The 20,207-nt window shown below is 42.2% G+C and overlaps 3 protein-coding genes across 3 annotated transcripts; 1 reads left to right on the top strand and 2 right to left on the bottom strand.

Moving 5' to 3' along the window:
- Positions 1 to 90: 90 nt before the first annotated feature.
- Positions 91 to 2,684, top strand: gpr3 (G protein-coupled receptor 3). The gene is made up of 2 exons (XM_061741870.1): positions 91 to 261; positions 1,198 to 2,684. Exon 2 carries the CDS (start codon positions 1,224 to 1,226, stop codon positions 2,214 to 2,216), a length of 993 nt encoding a protein of 330 aa, XP_061597854.1. The 5' UTR covers positions 91 to 261; positions 1,198 to 1,223; the 3' UTR covers positions 2,217 to 2,684.
- A 511-nt stretch (positions 2,685 to 3,195) lies between these two features.
- On the bottom strand, positions 3,196 to 11,365 carry wasf2 (WASP family member 2). The gene is made up of 9 exons (XM_061742612.1): positions 11,231 to 11,365; positions 9,234 to 9,392; positions 8,915 to 9,049; positions 8,121 to 8,274; positions 7,488 to 7,605; positions 7,207 to 7,325; positions 6,313 to 6,465; positions 4,876 to 5,354; positions 3,196 to 4,449 (listed from the first exon to the last, which is right to left on the bottom strand). Exons 2-9 carry the CDS (start codon positions 9,364 to 9,366, stop codon positions 4,292 to 4,294), a joined length of 1,449 nt encoding a protein of 482 aa, XP_061598596.1. The 5' UTR covers positions 9,367 to 9,392; positions 11,231 to 11,365; the 3' UTR covers positions 3,196 to 4,291.
- A 2,084-nt stretch (positions 11,366 to 13,449) lies between these two features.
- Positions 13,450 to 19,374, bottom strand: LOC133461094 (probable methyltransferase-like protein 24). The gene is made up of 5 exons (XM_061741869.1): positions 18,955 to 19,374; positions 17,122 to 17,220; positions 16,286 to 16,422; positions 15,839 to 16,106; positions 13,450 to 15,251 (listed from the first exon to the last, which is right to left on the bottom strand). The coding sequence occupies exons 1-5, from the start codon at positions 19,267 to 19,269 to the stop codon at positions 14,946 to 14,948; spliced, it is 1,125 nt and encodes a 374-aa protein (XP_061597853.1). The 5' UTR covers positions 19,270 to 19,374; the 3' UTR covers positions 13,450 to 14,945.
- Between the last annotated feature and the right edge of the window lie 833 nt (positions 19,375 to 20,207).

The following is a 20,207-nucleotide window of genomic DNA, read 5'->3' as shown; positions in this document are numbered from 1 at the left end:
CCTCCCAGGCGCTGACGTCAAACAGCCTCTCTTGTGGATGGGTCCCGCGCAAAAGCATCCATTCTGCCTCCCTTAAGCGCTCTGGAGAGATTCAAGAAGAGGGGATGCAAAAGACACCAAGTGGTTTTCTGCGAAAGCCCGACGAATAAAGGAGCACGGATAGCGTATCAAGTACCGCATCTGCATCATTTGGCCTGGATCTGAAAAGACAAGAGGAGAAATCTGCTGAACTCTCGCAAAGGAAGGGATCGTTATAATAAGGTAAGCATATTAACTTGATAGTTAAATGTGTAGACTGCTTATCTAAAAAAATGCCAAGTGTTGGTGTGTGTGCATGTATTAGGGGCATCCTATGTGCTGCAGTGGAGCTGCAATTGTGTTATACAACACGAGGATGTGGGAAATACCTTTTCCTCGCTCTGGGATTGGAGAGTAGGTGGATGAAGGGGAAAATGATTCATCTGATGCTCCCACCGAATTAACAGAAATACAACAATGGCTTAATAACAGTACAATAAAATTAGCATTAAAGGAATGCCCACTGTATGGTATTTCCTAATTAGTCATGCAGGCTATTTTGGCATGTACTGTTGATGCATACCTGAGTGCACAAGCATCCTAACCTCGTAATGATGGAATTCCTTACTTGAGATTAATTGCAACCTCCTTTTTAAGAAAATGGAGACGCGCATGGCACATGCAGGCTCTGCCTGAGATTTACACCTTGTTGTGTTCCTCCTGTTAAACACCATGTTTGAACATTAGGAAGAGATGGGATCGGACTCAGACACGGCATAAATAATTTTTTACCACGTTTGGAAAGCTCTGAAGAGGAGATTTACAGGGTCGTTCTGGTTTATTGGTGCATTAATCTGTCACATATTGATTAATTAATTGCCATGAATTCCCCACAGACTGTAATATCGCGACACTTACAATAAACAGCTGGGATGTAATTAAAATGTGATGTCTTTTTTTTTTTTTAAGGCCAACATTTAGTAATATCTAAGAGGAACAGTTTCCAAAATTATGTTTGAGAGAGCATGAGTTCATGTAGTTTCAATATCCTTATAAATCATTAGAGTAAGAGAAAATATACCATTTAATTCGGTTAAAAGACTTGACATTTAGGTCCAGGTGCAGTTATGACTCATTAGCACTGATGTCAGGTTTTTCTCCTTTATTCTTCTGTCTTAGGTTGTGCTGGTGTTACTGTTGGGACCATGATCCTAAACGTCTCAGACCTTGGCTGGGATGAGTCCTCAGGTATGGACCCTCTCTTCCCGCTGGACCAACAGGACAGCTCATCCTCACCTGAAGTCCCGCCTCTCACCATGTGGGGCGTGGCGCTCTGTGTGTCAGGAACTCTCATCGCCACTGAGAATGCAATTGTCGTCACCACCATCTTGGCCACCCCATCTCTCCGAGCCCCTGTCTTCCTGCTGCTCGCCAGCCTTGGGCTGGCTGATCTCCTGTCAGGTGTGGCCCTCATCCTGCACTTCCTCTTTCAGTTCTGTGTGGAGCCCAGCGATTGGTCAGAACTGCTGACCTCAGGACTGCTGGTGACATCGCTGACTGCCTCCCTCTGTAGCCTCATGGGTGTAGCTCTGGATAGGTACCTGTCTCTAAGCCACGCCCTCACCTACGGTTCAGGCCAATCCCGTCGCAGAGCTGCCTCCCTCCTGCTGCTGGTCTGGTTGGGTGCTTGCATTATTGGCGCAGGACCGGCGATGGGATGGCACTGTCTTGAGGAGCCACAGTCCTGCTCTGTAGCACGACCTCTGACCCGGACATATCTATCACTGCTATGTGGTGGCTTCCTTGTGGTTGTCATGGTAACACTGCAATTGTATGCTGGGATCTGCCGTGTGGCACGGCGGCATGCCCATGCTATAGCTACCCAGAGGCACTTCCTCCCCACCAGCAAGCCGTATGCAAGCAAACACAGCACTGGGAGGGGCTTCTCTCGGCTATTCCTCGTCTTAAGCGTGTTCGTGGGCTGCTGGATGCCTTTCTCCCTCTGGGGACTGCTCGGAGATGCGTCCAGCCCCCCTCTGTACACCTATGCCACCTTGGTGCCAGCGGCAGGCAGCTCCCTGCTTAACCCCATCCTCTACAGCCTGAGACACAAAGACATTCGCAAGGTGCTGCTCCATGCCTGCTGCCCACACAGATGCTCCAACAACACGCACATTCACCAACCCGTGGATGTGTAGACGGACAATCTCACCTGAGTCAAAGCAACACACAATCTACTGTATGCCAGACATATCACTGTTTATGTGCCAAGACACACAAACACAAACACACACACAAACACACTGCACACATAAGCAGCACTTTTCAGAGATGAAGTCCTTTGCTGAATCAGAATGTACCGAACTGTCCGAGCTGGCTGCCGATTTGGGACTAAATGTACTGTCCTGTGTGTTCTTCGTGCCTGTCAAGTAGCTCCACTGGATCCCCCAGAATAGAACAATCAGAGAGACGCTTCACGGACTTAACAAGCGATGAGTTTTAAATACTAACATACTGACAACATATGTGATCCAAAGTGCAGTTTATTTACTTGAATGTCTGGAAAACACAAAGTTCTAGATCTTTGGAATTATATTTTGCACATGTTGATAATGGCACTTTGAAAGTTACTGACCATATGTTCCTTGTTGCACAACCTTTTTGAAATGGATGAATATTTTATACTGATAAATAATAAATCTGCTTTTTTTTTCTACTGGATGATGTCAATGCTGTTCTCCTTACTGCTGCTAAAGGTTTTAGCGTTGGTCTCCTTTCTGCCTCACTCTCGACACAGGCTGTTGCTACCATTCCTGCATGCTGAATTATTTGGTACCAGCACAACCAGACATGTTATTCATTCCTCTGCAAATGCCACGTCCCTTTAAGATCTATAAAAGCAGCTGTGGCATAAGGAAACAGTGATTATGTAAGAGGTTTTTCCTCTCCTCCTACTCATTTTCTTGACCCTGAACTCAATCCATTTTCACACTCCCCACACAGTCAGCAACCGGCACTGTCAAGATGTGCTAACCGCTGATATAAACAGGATGAGTCATGGATCAAACACGAGGAATCTTTTTCCAACGTTTTACGGTCTTGGGTGCTTGTTAATTCAGAGATTACAGCACCCCCACACACACACACCATTAACACTCGAAAAACACCAAACAATCATTTAAATTCACTTTATATTTATTGAAATAAATCATTTAGAAACTTAGGCAGGAGAAGCACAACTTTGGTTCTGTAACACAAGCAGATCCAAATAAAAGGCACTTATAATTTGACTTATCAAAGAAAGCCGTCAAGGGTTTAGGAAGAAGCTGATCCTGACTAGTGAGGATTACCAAATTAGTAGAGAAAAATGTGAAAAGGCACTGAATAAGGCAAAAACCCGAGAGTCTATTAGTGACTGAAGAGACAGAGCCCAATTATTCCTTGGAAACCCCAATTTCATAAAGAAGAAGAAAAGAGACATGATAAAGGAAACACAGATTACAGAATAAATCACAATTGTTTTGAAGAAAATGCCTGCATATGTTCTGACATGGACCAAATATCTTCTCATCAGTGTGCTTTTGCACTACGTCGAGCCATTTGCTTCCATAATCACCTGAAGAAAGAAAATGCTAAAAACAAACGTGAGATGAAAGAGGGAAAAAAAAGAAAAAGGTCTTAGAAGGCTGAACTGATATTATTAAACTTCTTATCTTTTAAAGATGTAATACAGACTTTACATTTATTACATGATCAATGAGGTTTCATATCTTTAATATAAGGACAAACAGCTATTGTGGATTCAACAGGTTGCATGTGGGTGCGAACGTCCTCTCGATCATACGTTATAAATGTACTACATGCTGCTGGCAGCAGAGAATACCTGCTTCCAACAGGTCACAAGAAGAAGATGAAGATGATGTGCTCACACTCAACGCTCAGCCAAAAGACATCACATAATACTTCTAAGATTAATAACAGTGGCGGGTTGTCCAGGGAAACCAGTCCCAAATTAAGAAATCAAGCAGGCACACTAGCGTTCTTTTCTCAATGTTTGTGCTGGACAAGTTTGAATAAATGTAAATAAACTGGTTAAGGAATGTCATCTGAAATGCATCGCAAGTTCAGAAAACTTGCACACACCGACTTACTGTATACAGGAAAAAAATAAAAGGTTGAAGAATGTTATCTGAAAGGAAATGCCCAAATGTTTAAGGTCAAAGAAGAAAAAAAAAAGATAAAAGTCAGTAGTGAAGGTGAAATGGGACGCTGATCAGTCAGACCACTCGTCATCGTCAAACTCTGAGGAGTCCTCCTCGCTGTCGCTGCACTCCACAGCGATACGACGCGACAGGATCGCAGCCACGTCGTTCCCAAAGTGATCCCTCTTCTCCTGCTCGCGCTGCGCCTCCACCTTACGCAAGTTAAAACCTTAAAGAGAAAAAAAGCACACAAAAAAAAATTAGAATGAGGTCGCAGCATCCACCTGACATGCACATACTGGACTAGAACTCGATTGTAACACAGATTTAATTGGACTGAGCTAGGCTGCATTTATTGAGGCTTTAAACTTCTGTTACGAATTTGTGTGACCACAATTAATTGAACTGAATATATGTTGCTTGCACCGCAGTCAAATAACCACCGAGGAAATTCAATATACAACAATAATGCTTTTAAAAGATGTTCTCATCAGTGTTCACTTGGCCATGGTGAGGAGGAAAAAACAAGGGACACAACTAAAAGAGAAGTAGAGACATGTGTTTTTATGGGTAAAAGAAAAAACAGAATGTAAAGTTTAAAGAATAAAACAAGCTGGTAAAGAACAGAAGTTAAATAAATATTGCATTCTCTAACCTTGTCGGATGGCCTGCAGCAGGTCACTGCGACCATCACCTTCGGGTTCTGGCTGAGGCTTGGGAGCTGAGGCTGCACCACCACCAGTGGAGGGAGGAGGAGGAGCAGAATGGTCAAAGGATGGAGGGGGAGGCCCAGGGGGAGGAGGGGGAGGTGGGGGCGGTGGTGGCCCACCACCCATGGGCATAGGAGGAGGGGGAGGACAAACAGAGGACATAGCAGGTGGGGCTGGTGGGGGTGCAGGTGGGGAGGGATAAGAGGTGGGAGAGGAGGAAAGTGGAGGAGGAAGAGGAGAGCTGTCAAAGTCAGGGGGAGGCGGAGGCACCCCAAAACCAGAGGGAGGAGGAGGGGGGGGAGGTGCGGGAGGGGGGGAGAGGGTTGGGCGGGAGTTTGGTGGAGAAGAAGCCATCGGGGGAGCCGGAGGTGGGTGGCTCGGGCTCAACATGCTCGTGCGCTTCTGGCCTGCTGCTCCATTATACCTGCAGGTGAGGTCAGAGGTCAGCGGATGTATCAACACGATGCAGAAACTTCACCTCCACAGATTATCACAATCAATCAATCAATCACCAAACATACCTTTTACTGGTACAACAGGTCACTCTATTCTTCATCATTTATTAACAAAAAAACTTTTCCCCCCTTAATATACATGTTTCCTTAGAAACTCATGATGCTTTACCAGAACTTAGTCTCAAACCCAGTTTATTGGGTTTGAGACTTTATATGGGGTGGATAAACAATCCGGGTCAATTTAATGTGTCGCTCATGAGGAGGCTGCTTGAATGACAAATCGCTATAAAATGTCTGCAGCTGGCATATATATATATATATATATATATATATATATATATATATATATATAACGGTGGTGGAAGTAAACGGGAAAACAAATGATCAATCATGTATTTTAACATTGATTTGGTGTGTGAACCTCCAGGTTAGCTACTGCTTTCTCAAACAGTAATAAAATATTTCAAGGGTGATTGACTGTGATTTGTGTCCAAATTTACATTTACATGGACGTAGTTAGTCCTAAAACCCTCTATAAAGGCACACCCCCTTAACAAGGAAGAGAGTTACGGGTGAATGACTGTCTCAGTCCCCGAAAACGAGTTGCTAGAAAATATGCAAATTTGTAGTTAAACATAGATTCGCTCTCTCTGTGGTATTTAGGTCAAAGGATGTCACAGACTATGCCAACGTGTGGTGGCAAAATACATCTTTTAAACCCTCATTTTCCCTGCAGAGGATACAGAACTTGCTCATATTCAATAAGTATTCACACATTTAAAAGTTGGTTGTGAACCTATGTTACTGTTGAACCCCACGATCCTGAGCGGGCTGTAGTGAATATTCACATTTGTGGCCGTACTCTGCAGTGGCAGCAACATGCCAGTAGCATGTGTGGGCTCGCTAGCGTGATGCTGCAGCACTTACGCCGCGTCTGGAGGTGGAGGGAGGAAGTCATCGGCAGGTGGAGGGAGAGGGGAGCCGGGATCATACGCGTAGGAGCCTGTACTCTGCTCCAGGCCTTCAGAAGTGAAGCCATCTCCTGATCCGATGCTGCCGTTCAAACCCTCGGAGGAATTCCTTCAACCCAACACAAAGGAACACAATCAGTCCAGAATAAAGTACATTACCTACACTTCCTGAAAACTAAATCATATGACGAGAAGTCGTAAGCAACACAGACCTAGTTCTTTGTCCTTATTTGCAGTAGCTATATTACTTTTCCTTTTTGCCATAAACTCACTTAAATCAATGTCTAATAAATCAACTACAACAATTACATGAAAGGAATATAAATCAAACATAAGACCAACTTTGACTCAAACATTTGCTTGTTGCATTTTTCCCATTGACAGCCAGTTCTACACCCAACCCCCCGAGAGCATTCCCTGACAGGACGTACCATCCGTATCACTGTGTACAGATGGGCTGATAAGAAGGGGGGGGGGCTCTGGAATCCCTTATGTGTGCTCCTGATCTCTACTTCTGCTGTGCAAACTACAGACCCATGGACTCAGAAAATCCTTATTTTCAAACTCCACGTTCTGCTGACTGAGCCTCAAATGTGCACATGCCACAGATCCTGAATCCTTTTACTTTAAAGTTTTTGACAAACAACATTTTGCTAAGCAATCATTATGACTGGCTATAGCTGGGGATGATATTTATTTACTGTTGTGAAGTTGCAATTACAAGATGTAACAGAAGTGCAAAGGTAATTTACTGGTTGCAGGGTTTCTTCTTCATGTGATGTAAATCTGGTGTAAAATAATATGAAAAAGGAAACTGTCAGGCTTGAAATTTACATTTCACTTTACTCACATCTCATTCTTTGGGACAACAAACTCCTCTCCCATTTTACGCCGTTCCCATTCGTCCTTTCTGGTCTTAATTTTTCGGGGATTGAGCGTTCGTTGGTTCAGATGGTCTTTCTTCTCTCTCTACTCAGAAGAGAAAGAAAAAAAAAGATAGAAAGACAGTAAACAGATATACGTCGTGGTCGGAGTAGGGTCTGAACATGTTAAACAGATTTTTCCATGTTTCACTTGTTCTGACTTTATGACTCATATTTTATGGTGAATTAACTCGCTGATGTGTCTCACTCTGTGCTTGCGTCTCTCCTTCATGATGTCCTTGGTGTCCTGCAGCATCTGCTCTTTCCACAGGTCAAAGAAATAGGAGGGATCCGTGTAAAACTTCAGGGCTTCCTTCCCATCATCCCTGCAGACAATCATTTACCGCAGTTAGAATCATACCAAGTAATGGTCCCACTTTATGTTATATTACGTCTTCAGAGATGTAATGCCGCTGCATAATCTACCAATCATCATCTCTGTGCTCTGTTTTCTTATTCATCGTCCTTCCGATGGCACGACGTGCTTCAAGCGTAACACATTCATCATCTCACTAACCAGCTTATGACTATCCACTTGCATACAATTGTGACGCAAGTGGGTTTAATTTTTTCCTCCCACAGTAGTGCTTTAACTGAAAAGTAATTTGCAACTGGAACGATTTCAATTTAATGTCCCCATTTGTCTTTTTTGTTCCTAAAACAAACCTAATATAATTGCACCATGTAAGTAAGTCATGAAATAAAAACCATGCAAAAATTATAGCCTCTCCGTGATTAGATTGACATGAGGAAATTAGCTTAATATGTGCTCCCATGTGAACTTCAGCTGTTACTTTTCCCCTGCAGGTTGTACTGCTTTTTCCAGTCGGCTGTATCCTACCGGAACTGGCTGAGCTGGTCGAGAGGCGGAGGAGGATTACAGGTCACGTAGGTGTCTTGCACAGGCAAAGGCAGAGACGGCCTGGTGAACAGCTGCTGGTCCTGGGTCAGAGTGCTGCGGAAGGCCTTACGGGTAGTGATGGACTGCAGAGAGACTGGCAGAAACAGACAGGAGGAGAGATTATGTTTTAAAATATTTATTGTGTTCAAGAGTGGAGAGGTTGGATTTAGCATCTCACAGCAACTCCTGTTACAATCAGTATATTGACATGGCATTAGAAAAATAAAAATACAGAATTATTGCATTAGTGAGGCTTAAATAGTCATTTTAAAAAGGTATTTATAGATCTTAGTCCGACTGAAATCGAACTAGATAATGCAGTTGAAGATGAGCAAATCCCTGCACATGCTCCACATTTACCATGCTGGGCTTGCATCCAGAAGGAAGAAGCCAGTGATGAGTGATACAGAGAAGAAAATAAAAACTAAAACATACCGAACAGAAACAAAGTCTGTCTAACTTACCGTTAACTATTTTACTCAATTATCTGCCACCAGCTAAACCAGATGCATCTATTGTGTTGGTGTGTCGCATAAAAGATCAAACAGAGAAGCCCATTTCTCACAACCTCAAAGGGGATATTTTTAGCACCCATCACAGCAGACTGTGACGTACTTTGGTTGGTTCATCAATTCCCTTCACATGCATGTATACTAGGCCTAGTTGAGCTATAGCTGTAGCTCAACTGACAATGTATTGAATAAGTAGTAAAAGTAAACAATAGTTGTAGCTACCCTCCTCTTCTTTGGGGTCCAGCTGGGTGACTTTAACCTGCAGACGATCCACTCTGTCTCCCAGGTTGCTCACTCTGTAGGCAAATTCTCCAGCCTCGCGAAACAGCTCCCCGAACACGTCCTCTGCATATTTGCCTACACAAACAAACACAGCTCGGGTTTAAATTTATTAAAGGAATTGAACTACACAATAAAACGCATATGAGCAATTGGGTAAAGAACGTTTTTTAAAAGTCCATTAATCTTCAACTAGCACACATCATTACAGATTTGCCGTGTTATTGGCACCACTGTATAGTGTCACACTGTCCGCACTCACTGAGACTGCCGAGCTGCCGGATGATGTTGGCCAGGGTGATGTTAGTGACACATTCCAGCTCGCTGCGGATGGTGGTAGGGATGCTCTGGCGACACACATGCCGCGGCTCTATGTTCCTCGTCACCAGAGGCATGGTGGGGTAGGGGGTTGGGCCAAACCCTGATAGAGAGATCCAAGCAGGAGTCATTTCAGACACAGATACACAAAACAAAAAGGAATTAAGTACTCATGTAGTAAAATTCACAGATAATCGCAAACATTGTTCATCGGCGGCCACACAGACCAGGGTGAAAGCTCCACAGATGTGTCTGAATTGTTTTTTTCTCTTTAACAGTTTTCCTTAAAGGGGACTTATTATGGCATCTGATATCTATTTTAAACAGGCCTTGAATGTCTTAAAAACAAGCTTTTGATTGTTTTTGCTAGATAAATTAGAAATTCAGTCTCTGAGTCATGTCTTTATCTTCCCCGTTTCTAACCTCCTTCTCTATGAGGGATTCTGAGTGGGCGAGGAGGCTAAGATAATGAGGCACTGTGCTGATTGGTTGCCTGACGCGATGACGCGATACTCTGCTATGAAAAAATGGCGAAAGCTCCGGCCGGCGGAGTTAGTTGTGGCCGTGGTTTCACGCATCGCTCCTGTCATGACGTCACGACAGGAGCAGAATCTGAACAGCTCGTAGAAGCCACATCACACTGGACGGCTCATCCGGGCGGCTGTACAGACACTGCAGAATTTGGTTACTTTCCTCCTTCTCTGAGTTGGCAGGCTGAGGGGAGACCACTTTATATATGTTAAAGCAAGAAAAAAAACGTGTTTTTCATAATAGGTCCCCTTTAAATAATCACTGACTGGTGGTTATTTTGAAATGGTATTAAAGTGGAAAATTTCTTCAGCCTGATTAATGACAAACTAAAAGGATTTGTTGGTACATACGTCACAGCTTTGATACCTATGCAATGTTTTGAAATGCAATCAATTATTATGATGGTGGACTGATCATTTTAATCAATTTGCCTTGCGAAAAATGTCAAATATGAATTGGGGAACTTGTATTTTGTAACAGTTATTGCTTTCCTTTAGCTAAAAAACTGCGTATAATGTGTTTTAAAGGGATTCCAAATGTATTGACTATTCTTTTTCTTAACAAAAAAGAGATCCTACTGAGTAAGTGCCATGCTTAGGCACACTTGTGTATAAATAAACCGAGCCAGACAGCTAAAGCAGAAGCAGAACTGCTCTGGTCAGCTGAGCTACATCCGCACCCAGCTCTGTTAACTACTCCCAAAAGTTCAGAATAAAATAGAGAACAACTTGTCAAGCAGTTTAAGTATGTCCAGCTAGGTCACACACCCAAAAGGATGTCCAGGGGGTAATAACGGGTCCCAGCATGACTCAATAGAGACCGTGGTCTCTTTTCACGGTAAATTAACCCTTTTGAGGGCCAGATTGTCCATTTCAGCTGCTAATTACAAGTGTGTCATGTTGACTTTTGGAGTTCCAGAAAGTGGTGAATCATGTCACAAATGGGGCTTAGTGAGACGCAGGCGTGGGTTTAAAGAGTCTGCACGTCGATACGCGTAAATCCAGGTGGAAGCACGACGACAGAAAGTTTAAATACTGTATTTGTGTGAAAAACAAACCAGCAGCTGTACAGTTGTACAGTTTTACATCCCTCCCTGCACTTTGTTTCTGCGGCAGTTTGCAACTCTACCCATCTGAATTTAAGAGGTTTTATTGGTTGAAACGTGAACATTTTCATGAATTCCCAACTTCCATTCTGATAAACCAAAACTAGTATCTAAAAACTAATATTTGTCATTTTGTCACGCCTGTAGTAGCTAAATCACGCTAGGAGTAACTTGGGATATCGGCCTTGTCAGAGCAGGAAGTAACTTGTAGGCGCCTCTTATCTCGAGGAAAGTGCCACCCACATGTCTTCTTTTACATCTGAAACCTTATGGGAAAAAATACCGACAAAAGACACTTCACTTACCGTCAAAACGTCACTTTGTAGCGGCTATCCGTCAAGATTTGCTCAAGAAAAGCTCTGCGGTACAGTAAGCTGTCGACTCAACGCACCGCGTAAGTCCCGGAAATGCCAACTTCTGATTGGCTGAGAGTCTGAGTTCCTCGACGCTGATTGGTTGCCGTGCCTGTCACTTGCAGCCGCTCAGAGCAGGATGTGGAAATTTCAGCGTCGAGAGCGCAACTCCACCCAAACTAGTGACAAACATCTGTCCGCAGCTTTGGCGAGGGAGGGCGGAGGCAGAGCTGCATTCCAGCGGGATCTCAGAACGAGTTGGTACGCATCTCCAGAATGACGGCCACGAGCCTCACCGTGTCAAGACATTTCTAAAAGAAAATACCGTAGTTCCCTATTACAGCAACTTAATTTGTTTTGCTTCAAGTAGCAACAGGGCCTGTAGGGCAATCATTCATATTCAGTAAATTAAAAAATCTAACATCTACTATACTTTAATATCCCCTTTATAAAAACAATTAGTGTTTCAGTGTGAACAGTTTACAGTTTAAGTGTCATAATAATATAATATAATCAGTACTCGAGTTGTAAAAATAAATCAGGGGGGGTGGTGGATTTTATCATATGGGGACAGATAATTTGTGCTGATTACAAATAATATAATATATTACAAATAATAGCACTGACCAAAACACCTGCAGAAATACTGCAGGAATGACATAGCAGCAGTTAAATGCAGCCTTCTGTAAGCTTTAAATATCCACTGGGCTTATATCAAGTACATCAAAACACAAAAATAAAAACAGTTTTCTGAACTTATCAATATGATTCTGTCCTTCACAGGATAAGTAAAATGGATCACTGCAAAAACTCAAAATCTTAACAAGAATATTTGTCTTATTTCTAGTTAAAATGTCTCATTTTAGTAAAAAAAATCTCATTAGACTTAAAACAAGACTCATCACTGGAAAAAACAACAATTTTCACCTGTTTCAAGTAGATTTTCACTTAAAATAAGTAGAAAAATCTGCCACCGGAACAAGATTTTTTTGCTTGTAATGATAAGATAAATCTTGTCCCACTGGCAGATTTTTCTACTTATTTCAAGTGAAATTTTACTTGAAACAGGGGAAAATTGTCAAATAAGTTATTTTTCTGGTGATGACTCTAAATGTTGAAATAGCAGTAAAACCACATTCATTGATGAAATGACATAAGGGATGGAAAGGGGAGGTAACAGTTTTACAGGGGGGATGATTTTGACCGTTTTTATTTCAGGGGGGATGCCATCCCCCCCTCATCCCCCTCAACTCGAGTACTGTTTATAATATAATACAGATTATGGAACATCACAACATTTCCTACCATACTTATGCCGATGACACACAACTCTATATTTGAGTGTCACCACATGACTACACTCCCCTAATCTCATTGAGTAACTGTTTTCATCAAATCAATGAGTGGATGTGCCAGATTTTTCTCCAGCTAAATGCAGAAAAGACAGAGGTGATCATATTTGGCCCTAAAAATGAAAGGGAAAAGATCAGTGCTCACCTTGGCTCCATGTCATTGACAGCTACAAATCAAGCCAGAAATCATGGTGTAATTATTGACTCAGACCTGAACTTCAACAGCCATCTAAAGTTCATCACTAAATCTGCCTACCACCACCTGTAAAACATTGCTAGAATTAAGGGGTTTCTGTCTAAACCAGACATGGAAAAATTTATTCATGCATTCATTTTTAGTAGGTTGGATTATTGCAATGGCATCTTTACAGGCCTTAACAAGAAATCAATCAGGCAGCTGCAGCTGATCCAGAACGCTGCCGCCAGAGTCCTTACACACACCAAAAAGGTAATCTGGATCTGGTTTGTTGTGTGTCCCAAGAACAAGAACCAAGCAAGGTGAGGCAGCGTTCAGTTATTCTGCTCCTCACCGGTGGAACAAACTTCCTGTAGACCTGAGGTCTGCTCCAACTGTCAGCTCCTTTAAATCAGGGCAAAAAAGATTACTGTTTACTGAAACGTACTCCTAAATTAAATACTTACCTGCTTTACTCTACTGCCCTTAGTTTTTATCAACCTTATCGACTTTTATCAACATTTTTTCTTATCATTTTATTTCTTTTTATTTGTCATCTACTGTTTAATTGTGTCTTGTCGCATTTAATGTTGATGTAAAGCACTTTGAATTACCTTGTGTTGAATTGTGCTATACAAATAAACTTGCCCTGCCTTGCCTTGCCTAAGTTTCATTGAAGGAGCTACTGTCATTCGATCAAAATCTTGCAAAAATATAAGACATGGAGTTGATTCCAAATGTTGTATTTATTGGAGGTGATGGTGAGAGTGAAATATGTCATAATTAGGCTAAGAACGGAGAAAAACCCTGAAAGTTTAAGAATCACATCAGTAACCTGTTGCAGTTTCCAAAAGAAGCAATTGTTACGGTGAACTCCCCACCCTAAATGGATTGTAAGACAGTTTAAAACAAGTGAAATATTGTAGAATTATTTCATAACGGCACCTCACCCCACAAATGGTTTATGACATAAATTATGTCACAAAGTTATCCCAAGAGCTTTGCGAATGGATTGCCAAGTTAGCCACACTGTTGAGGCTTTTAACTACAAATGACAGAACCAAGGGGCAAAGGACCCACAACTGGTGGGGATACAAAGGCACCATTAAAGGCAGGTAAAGCATAGTCTAAAGAGAGGAAAGTCAGCATTTAATGATGGTTTCACTAAATATTTGTAATCAATAATAATAAAGTCCTTATTCTTTATAATTATTTTTGGACAGTTAATTATGAAAACAGAGGAATAGTGCAACAAAGTAATTTTGGTAAACCCTCCTTATTAAAGCTGAACATGTACCTTTCAGAGGTTTAGTCTACATGGGCAGTCTAAAAAAAGAAAAGAAAAAAGATTAGGACTGTTAAAATTCAGTACTCATTTATCTGCGTTACCAACAGAAACAGATAATCGCGAACCTCAAAGGACAAATTAGTTAAGACTTTTTGGTGAGATTAAGTATTCCTTTTCAGCATACTTTCAGTAGTTTCACCCATATACTCTCTTATGCAGCATACATCAGATAGCAAAAAGGCTGCATTATGATGTAAGAATTTCTATATCTCCTACAGTAGTCAGTCAGTCTCAATATAAGCTACGCTCTTCTTTGTAACGATTTATTGCACCAACATCATTTAAGTATCACACAGATGTACAAAGATAAATTATGCAATCTATTGAATCTGAGCATCTAATCTATCAAAACGACATTTCCCTGCATGTTATGTGATAAAAATTAAATATTCATGGTTCAAAAGAAAAATACATAAAAATGCCTCAGCTGTGTGCAGCAGAGAGCATCCGCTGTTTTTAAAACTGCATGTCAAGACAAAATAAAATATTTCCATTCAATCAACAAACATGTGTTTTAAGGCAGGTTAATCAGCAGGCTTCACTTCTGCTTTACAAGTAGTCAAACTCAAATATTACCATATACAGTATAAACACAACAGAACTTCTCTTTTTATAATTATAAATATGTCAATCCTTTCATGTCCACTAGAGGGAGATGTAATGAATAAAACCTCTTAGAAAAAGCTAGTAGACTGGTCTGTTATAAGTCTAACCTCCTGATTCTTGTTTGACACCACCCACAGCAGCGTAAACAGCTCAGTCCATGTCCACGTTTGTGTTCATGAGTGGGTGTCAGTGCCGCGTGTTGACCCAGGTAAGTGTGTAGGAGCTGTGAGCATCTGTTACGGTCTGTTTGAGGACACTGTGACCCTCTCCTGCATAACTGTGGACCAGCTTGAGTCCAGAAGCCTGAAGACCCCGAAGGACACTGAACCAATAGCGGAGAACTTCCTCACTGTTTCCTCCCACCTCAAAGCCTGCCCACTGTAAGTGTATTGTGGCAACCAGATGATGGACATTTTGTAGCGTTCCAGCCTCAATCCAGTTCTGGAAAACTCGCCACTCAGCACTTAAGAGGTCAGCATACAGAAAATGGACCTAAAGAGATGATAGAACATCAAATTAATTTCTGTCATATGGATCAGAACAATAATTATCACATTAAAAGTAGTCATACAATGACCTAATTCTAATATTATTACAGGAGAAAAGATTTTTCTAACAGAAATACTGGTCTTACATGTAGCTAAAATGTATAATACCAGACTTTCAATGGGCAGATCAGTTGCAAGGATTTCAAATGTAAACCTAATATTTGAACATAAAATTAAAGTATAACAAAGTACTTCCTCAACCTGCAGAAATATAACTCCCTCTTGTGGTTGCCAGATGTAACTGGGCCACTGTGTGATTCACTCACTTTAAACTGTTGCCATGGCAGCCAGAGATGGCACAGAGCCCTGTTGCTATGGCAATGGCCAAGTAAAAGAGCTTTCTGGGTATGCTAGAGTGAAAAGACTCTAAGGTATGTTTGTATGGTGGCGATTCTTCAAGTTTCCTTTTTTCACCTGGTTGTGTGTGTGTGTGTGTGTGTGTGTGTGTGTGTGTGTGTGTGTGTGTGTGTGTGTGTGTGTGTGTGTGTGTGTGTGTGTGTGTGTGTGTGTGTGTGTGTGTGTGTATCTTACAGTGTGATGTCCCAAAGCTGCCATGATGTCTGCCAGTGTTTGAGAAGCACTGACCAGGTTGCCTCTTGTCTTATGCCTGCGCCTTTTTCGAGTTCGCCAGTCAAGCCACATCTTGTGCTGGCTGACACCCACTTCATCACTATGGTTACTAGCCAAACTGTTTCCAGGGGAACCACCAGATGCATTGGAGTTGCTGGGATCGAAACTGTGGACTTCACATCCAAGTCGGGATACAGTCCTCAGAAAGTCTGCATCGCCTCCATCCATCCTGGTGAAACAAATACAATTATAAAAGACAGAAAGGGAGGGAGAGTGGTTTGAAGATTATGGCATGCATGATTAAATATGCATTACATTGTTTATTCCAGCTGTGCCAGTGAGATGAATGCATAAGCACAACAATGAATGCACTTGCATAAATGCATGGAACAGACATGGTGGGCGCACCTGAAGGAATATGCAACGCAGGGTCTATCTGAAGCTGGAAGGAGCCAGTTCTCCGCACACAGGAGCCAATGGGCTGAAGCCGCAGGGGGCTGTATGGCATGAGCCTGCCCTGGAGAATAAACCCTGGAGCAGTTCAGCTATGGGCGAGGGAAGAGTTACTTGAGGTAGGTTGGATAGAGGTCTGACAACAGTCTGCCACAGAATTTAAATTCAAATAAGAAGAGAAGTGAGATACGAAATGCTTTGAAAACTAGAATTTGAAAAAAAAAATGTAGGGAACAGTTCAGACAGCTAGTGTTTCTGGGTATCTTTGATTGAACCCCCATTGTATTTTTAAGAGCCATTTTCAGAAACTGTCATTTGTGGTTGACGCTGTGAATTTTAAGAATATAAAAAAAACCATGACAATAATCCAGATTTCCCTTCAGACAGTAACCCCCTCTCTCAGTTTTCTCTGCTTATGGTGTTGCATAAGTCTCCGCTCTTGTTTGGGAGTTTCCAGTCTGGGAGGAAATATTCTTGCTGGCATCAGTTTTTTCAGCATTCTGATGCCAGCATATTGACAATGCAGGTGTGATCACATTGCTGCCATGTTAACCTCCACGCGTGTTTGCAATCATAAAAGCGAAGCAGTTTGGGAAAAGTTAAGTTTTTTATTGATCGCTGTTTGGACTTGGCGAGATTTATCTCCTCGCTACAGAAATATTAACTTCCAGTGAGCTGCATAGTACGAAATCTACAGGGAAGGAGTATCTTTATTCATGTTATTTCACTCTAGACAACTTTTTGGACAGTGTTTTTTTGCACTGTGTTAGGTGATTTTCTGTGCAGCCTACCTGCGGCCTTGCGATGTATGCAATGATACGACTGAGTTCTGCTGTGAAGGACGGCTTGTCTGAAGCCCATAGCTGCACCTCCAACGCTCTGGGTCCCATCTGAAGAATGCATATATCATGCACATCAATATACACGGAGGGAGGGTGCAAGTGTTACCAAAAAAATCCAAAACCAAATTGGAAGGTGGTTGAATAATGCAAAAGGGTGATAGTAAGTGGGGTGCGAGTGCTGAGGAGGCAGGTCACGGGCCTGCTGGTATTTGCCCAAAGCTCCTCAACATGCAAACGCACACTCGCACCAATTCCCCAACCCCACTCCCGACAATTAACTGTGCGGTCACCATGGCAACCCCTGGGAGCGGTTGGAGAGTGCGGGGCACTAGAATGAGTCAGAGAGCTTAGTCCTGTGCAGATAAAGGGAGAAAGTGAGAGGAAAGAAAGGGAGGATGAAAGAGAGAAAGGACTGAGGAGTCAAGGGGAAGCAGGGTGGGGTAAAGAGAGGTCGGACACACCTACAAACACACACACACACACACACCTACAAACACACACAGACAGAGACAGAGGCTGGAGCCCTTCAACCTGAGGGCACAGACAGTGAGACAGAACAGCTGTCAGCGCTCTCTGATCTCGGGTCAGAGAGGAGCTGGCCCTCCTGCCCTGACCTGTTCAATCATGTCGCTTCTCCATAAATCTACATCTGTAAGTATTTTCTGTATCTTCTTGTTTTTGTTTTTACATTTTAAACATTCCATTAAACATTCCAGTAACTCTTATCTGTTTTGGTTATTTTTTATTATTATTTTAGCCTCTTAATGTTACATAAAACGTATATATATTATAAAAAGTGATATAAACTTGTAATAAATAAATAAACGTGTCTGCCACTGTCTTCAGTTTGAGTGTATTTTCATTTATGATCAAATGTTACTGAACCAGATATGGCTACGGATGTACCTTCACCAGCACGGTGTTCATTTGCCACAGTTGGTTTCAGGGGCGTCAATTGGGTATGGCAAGGTACGGCAGCCGCCACACCTTGGTTTCAAGGGATGTAAATGTTTGTTTTTTAAATACATTTATGGAATTACTCTGTCTCTTTGTATGGATTATTCTATTACTTAATACATATAGAATAACTACAAATGCAAATCAGAACAACATCATCGATTTCACTAGTTATTTTACACTGCAAAAACTCAAAATCTTAACAAGAATATTTGTCTTATTTCTAGTTAAAATGTCTGATTTTTAGTAAAAAAAATCTCATTACATTTAAGACAAGACTCAAAAACAACCATTTTCACCTCTTTCAAGTAGATTTTCACTTAAAATAAGTGGAAAAATCTGCCAGTGGAACAAGATATTTTTGCTTGTAGTGAGAAGATAAATCTTGTCCCACTGGCAGATTTTCCTACTTATTTCAAGTGAAAATTTACTTGAAACAGGTGAAAATAGTCAAATAAGTTATTTTTCTGGTGATGACTCTTGTTTTAAGTGTAATGAGATTTTTTGACTAAAAATGAGACATTTTAACTAGAAATAAGACAAATATTCCTGGTAAAATTTTGAGTTTTTGCAGTGAGCGAGACTGCATTTGAAAAAGTTCCAATTTTCTTGACCACACAGATAAGCTACATAGCAGACTTGTGTGATGAGTATTTGCTGGACGTGTTGATTGATACTCTAGTTAAGTTCTGTGACTTGTAACCTTGCCATACCTTAGCTTCCACTGAATTGACGCCACTGGTTGGTTTTACTTTTACTAGAGTCTACAAGTGCTATGTAACGAGATGAAACACCAGCGGAGTCCAGCTCTGCTGCTGCACCAACCTGGCGCTCCTGCCACTCGTTCTCGTCCTCGTAGGCGCGGGCCGCATCCCGCATCTTCTCCCGCATCTCCTCCAGGGCGCCGGGCCGTGGCGGGGGGTGTGAGCGGGCCCCGCGGGCCCCCCGCGGGTGCGGGTCGATGCTGATCACGGAGGAGACCACGGCTCGGTCCCGCGGCCCCCCCGCCGCCGCCCCCCACCAGGAGCGCGCCCCCGCGGGCAGCCGCGACCCGAGCGCGAGCAGCTGCAGCGCGATGAGCAGCGGCGGCGCCAGCAGCAGCAGCAGCGGCATCCCCGCTCGGGGGGAGAGACCCCACATACTCACATGATGTGCCGGAGCATCTCCAGCCTGCTCCGGTGTCCGCTTTTCAAACTCCTCTCCCTCCTCGAGGGCAGCGAGGAAAGTCCCAGCTGACTCCTCTCCTCGCCCCCCTCCTCCTCCTCTTCCTCTTCCTCCTTTCTCTCAACCCAGACCTCCTCCTTGTTGCCCCCCTCCAGGGGAAAGTTGTAATGACTAGGCGCATTCCTTGGTCTTTTTTTTTTGTAGCTTTGTTTACACAGGGACCGGTGATTTTGTTTCTCCCACGACAACCCCACAATTACCCAACAAAAAAATGAATAAACACATAAACATCAGCTTCCCCTCTAACAAACCAAAATGTATTTGCAGGTTGAAGTGTACTGGTAATCATATCTCAGATACACTGCAAGAATATTTGTCTTATTTCTAGTTAAAATGTCTCATTTTTAGTAAAAAAAAAAAAATCAAAAACAAGACTCATCACTGGAAAAAACAACAATTTTCACCTGTTTCAAATAGATTTTCACTTAAAATAAGTAAAAAAAATCTGCCAGTGGAACAAGATTTTTTTGCTTGTAATGAGAAGATAAATCTTGTCCCACTGGCAGATTTTTCTACTTATTTCAAGAGAAAATTTACTTGAAACAGGTGAAAATTGTCAAATAAGTTATTTTTCTGGCAATGACTCTTGTTTTAAGTGTAATGAGACATTTTAACTAGAAATAAGACAAATATTCCTGGTAAGATTTTGAGTTTTTGCAGTGTAAATACTGCTCAGCTGCAGAGAACACACACTGCCAGTGTGGAGCGTGATTATGCTTAAATGTTGAATATTGCCAAACAGCTATCCAGTTAGATAATATCAAGAGACACCGATGTTACAAAGGATGCTTTGTCTTTATTGTAAATCTCCTGTTTGAGAAAGGTTAAATCAGGTGAAAGGGGCTAGGAGGTCA

The sequence above is a fragment of the Cololabis saira genome, chromosome 15 (genome assembly GCF_033807715.1).
Source record: "Cololabis saira isolate AMF1-May2022 chromosome 15, fColSai1.1, whole genome shotgun sequence".
Lineage (NCBI taxonomy): Eukaryota > Metazoa > Chordata > Actinopteri > Beloniformes > Belonidae > Cololabis > Cololabis saira.
This window is presented reverse-complemented; position numbering and strand designations above follow the sequence as displayed.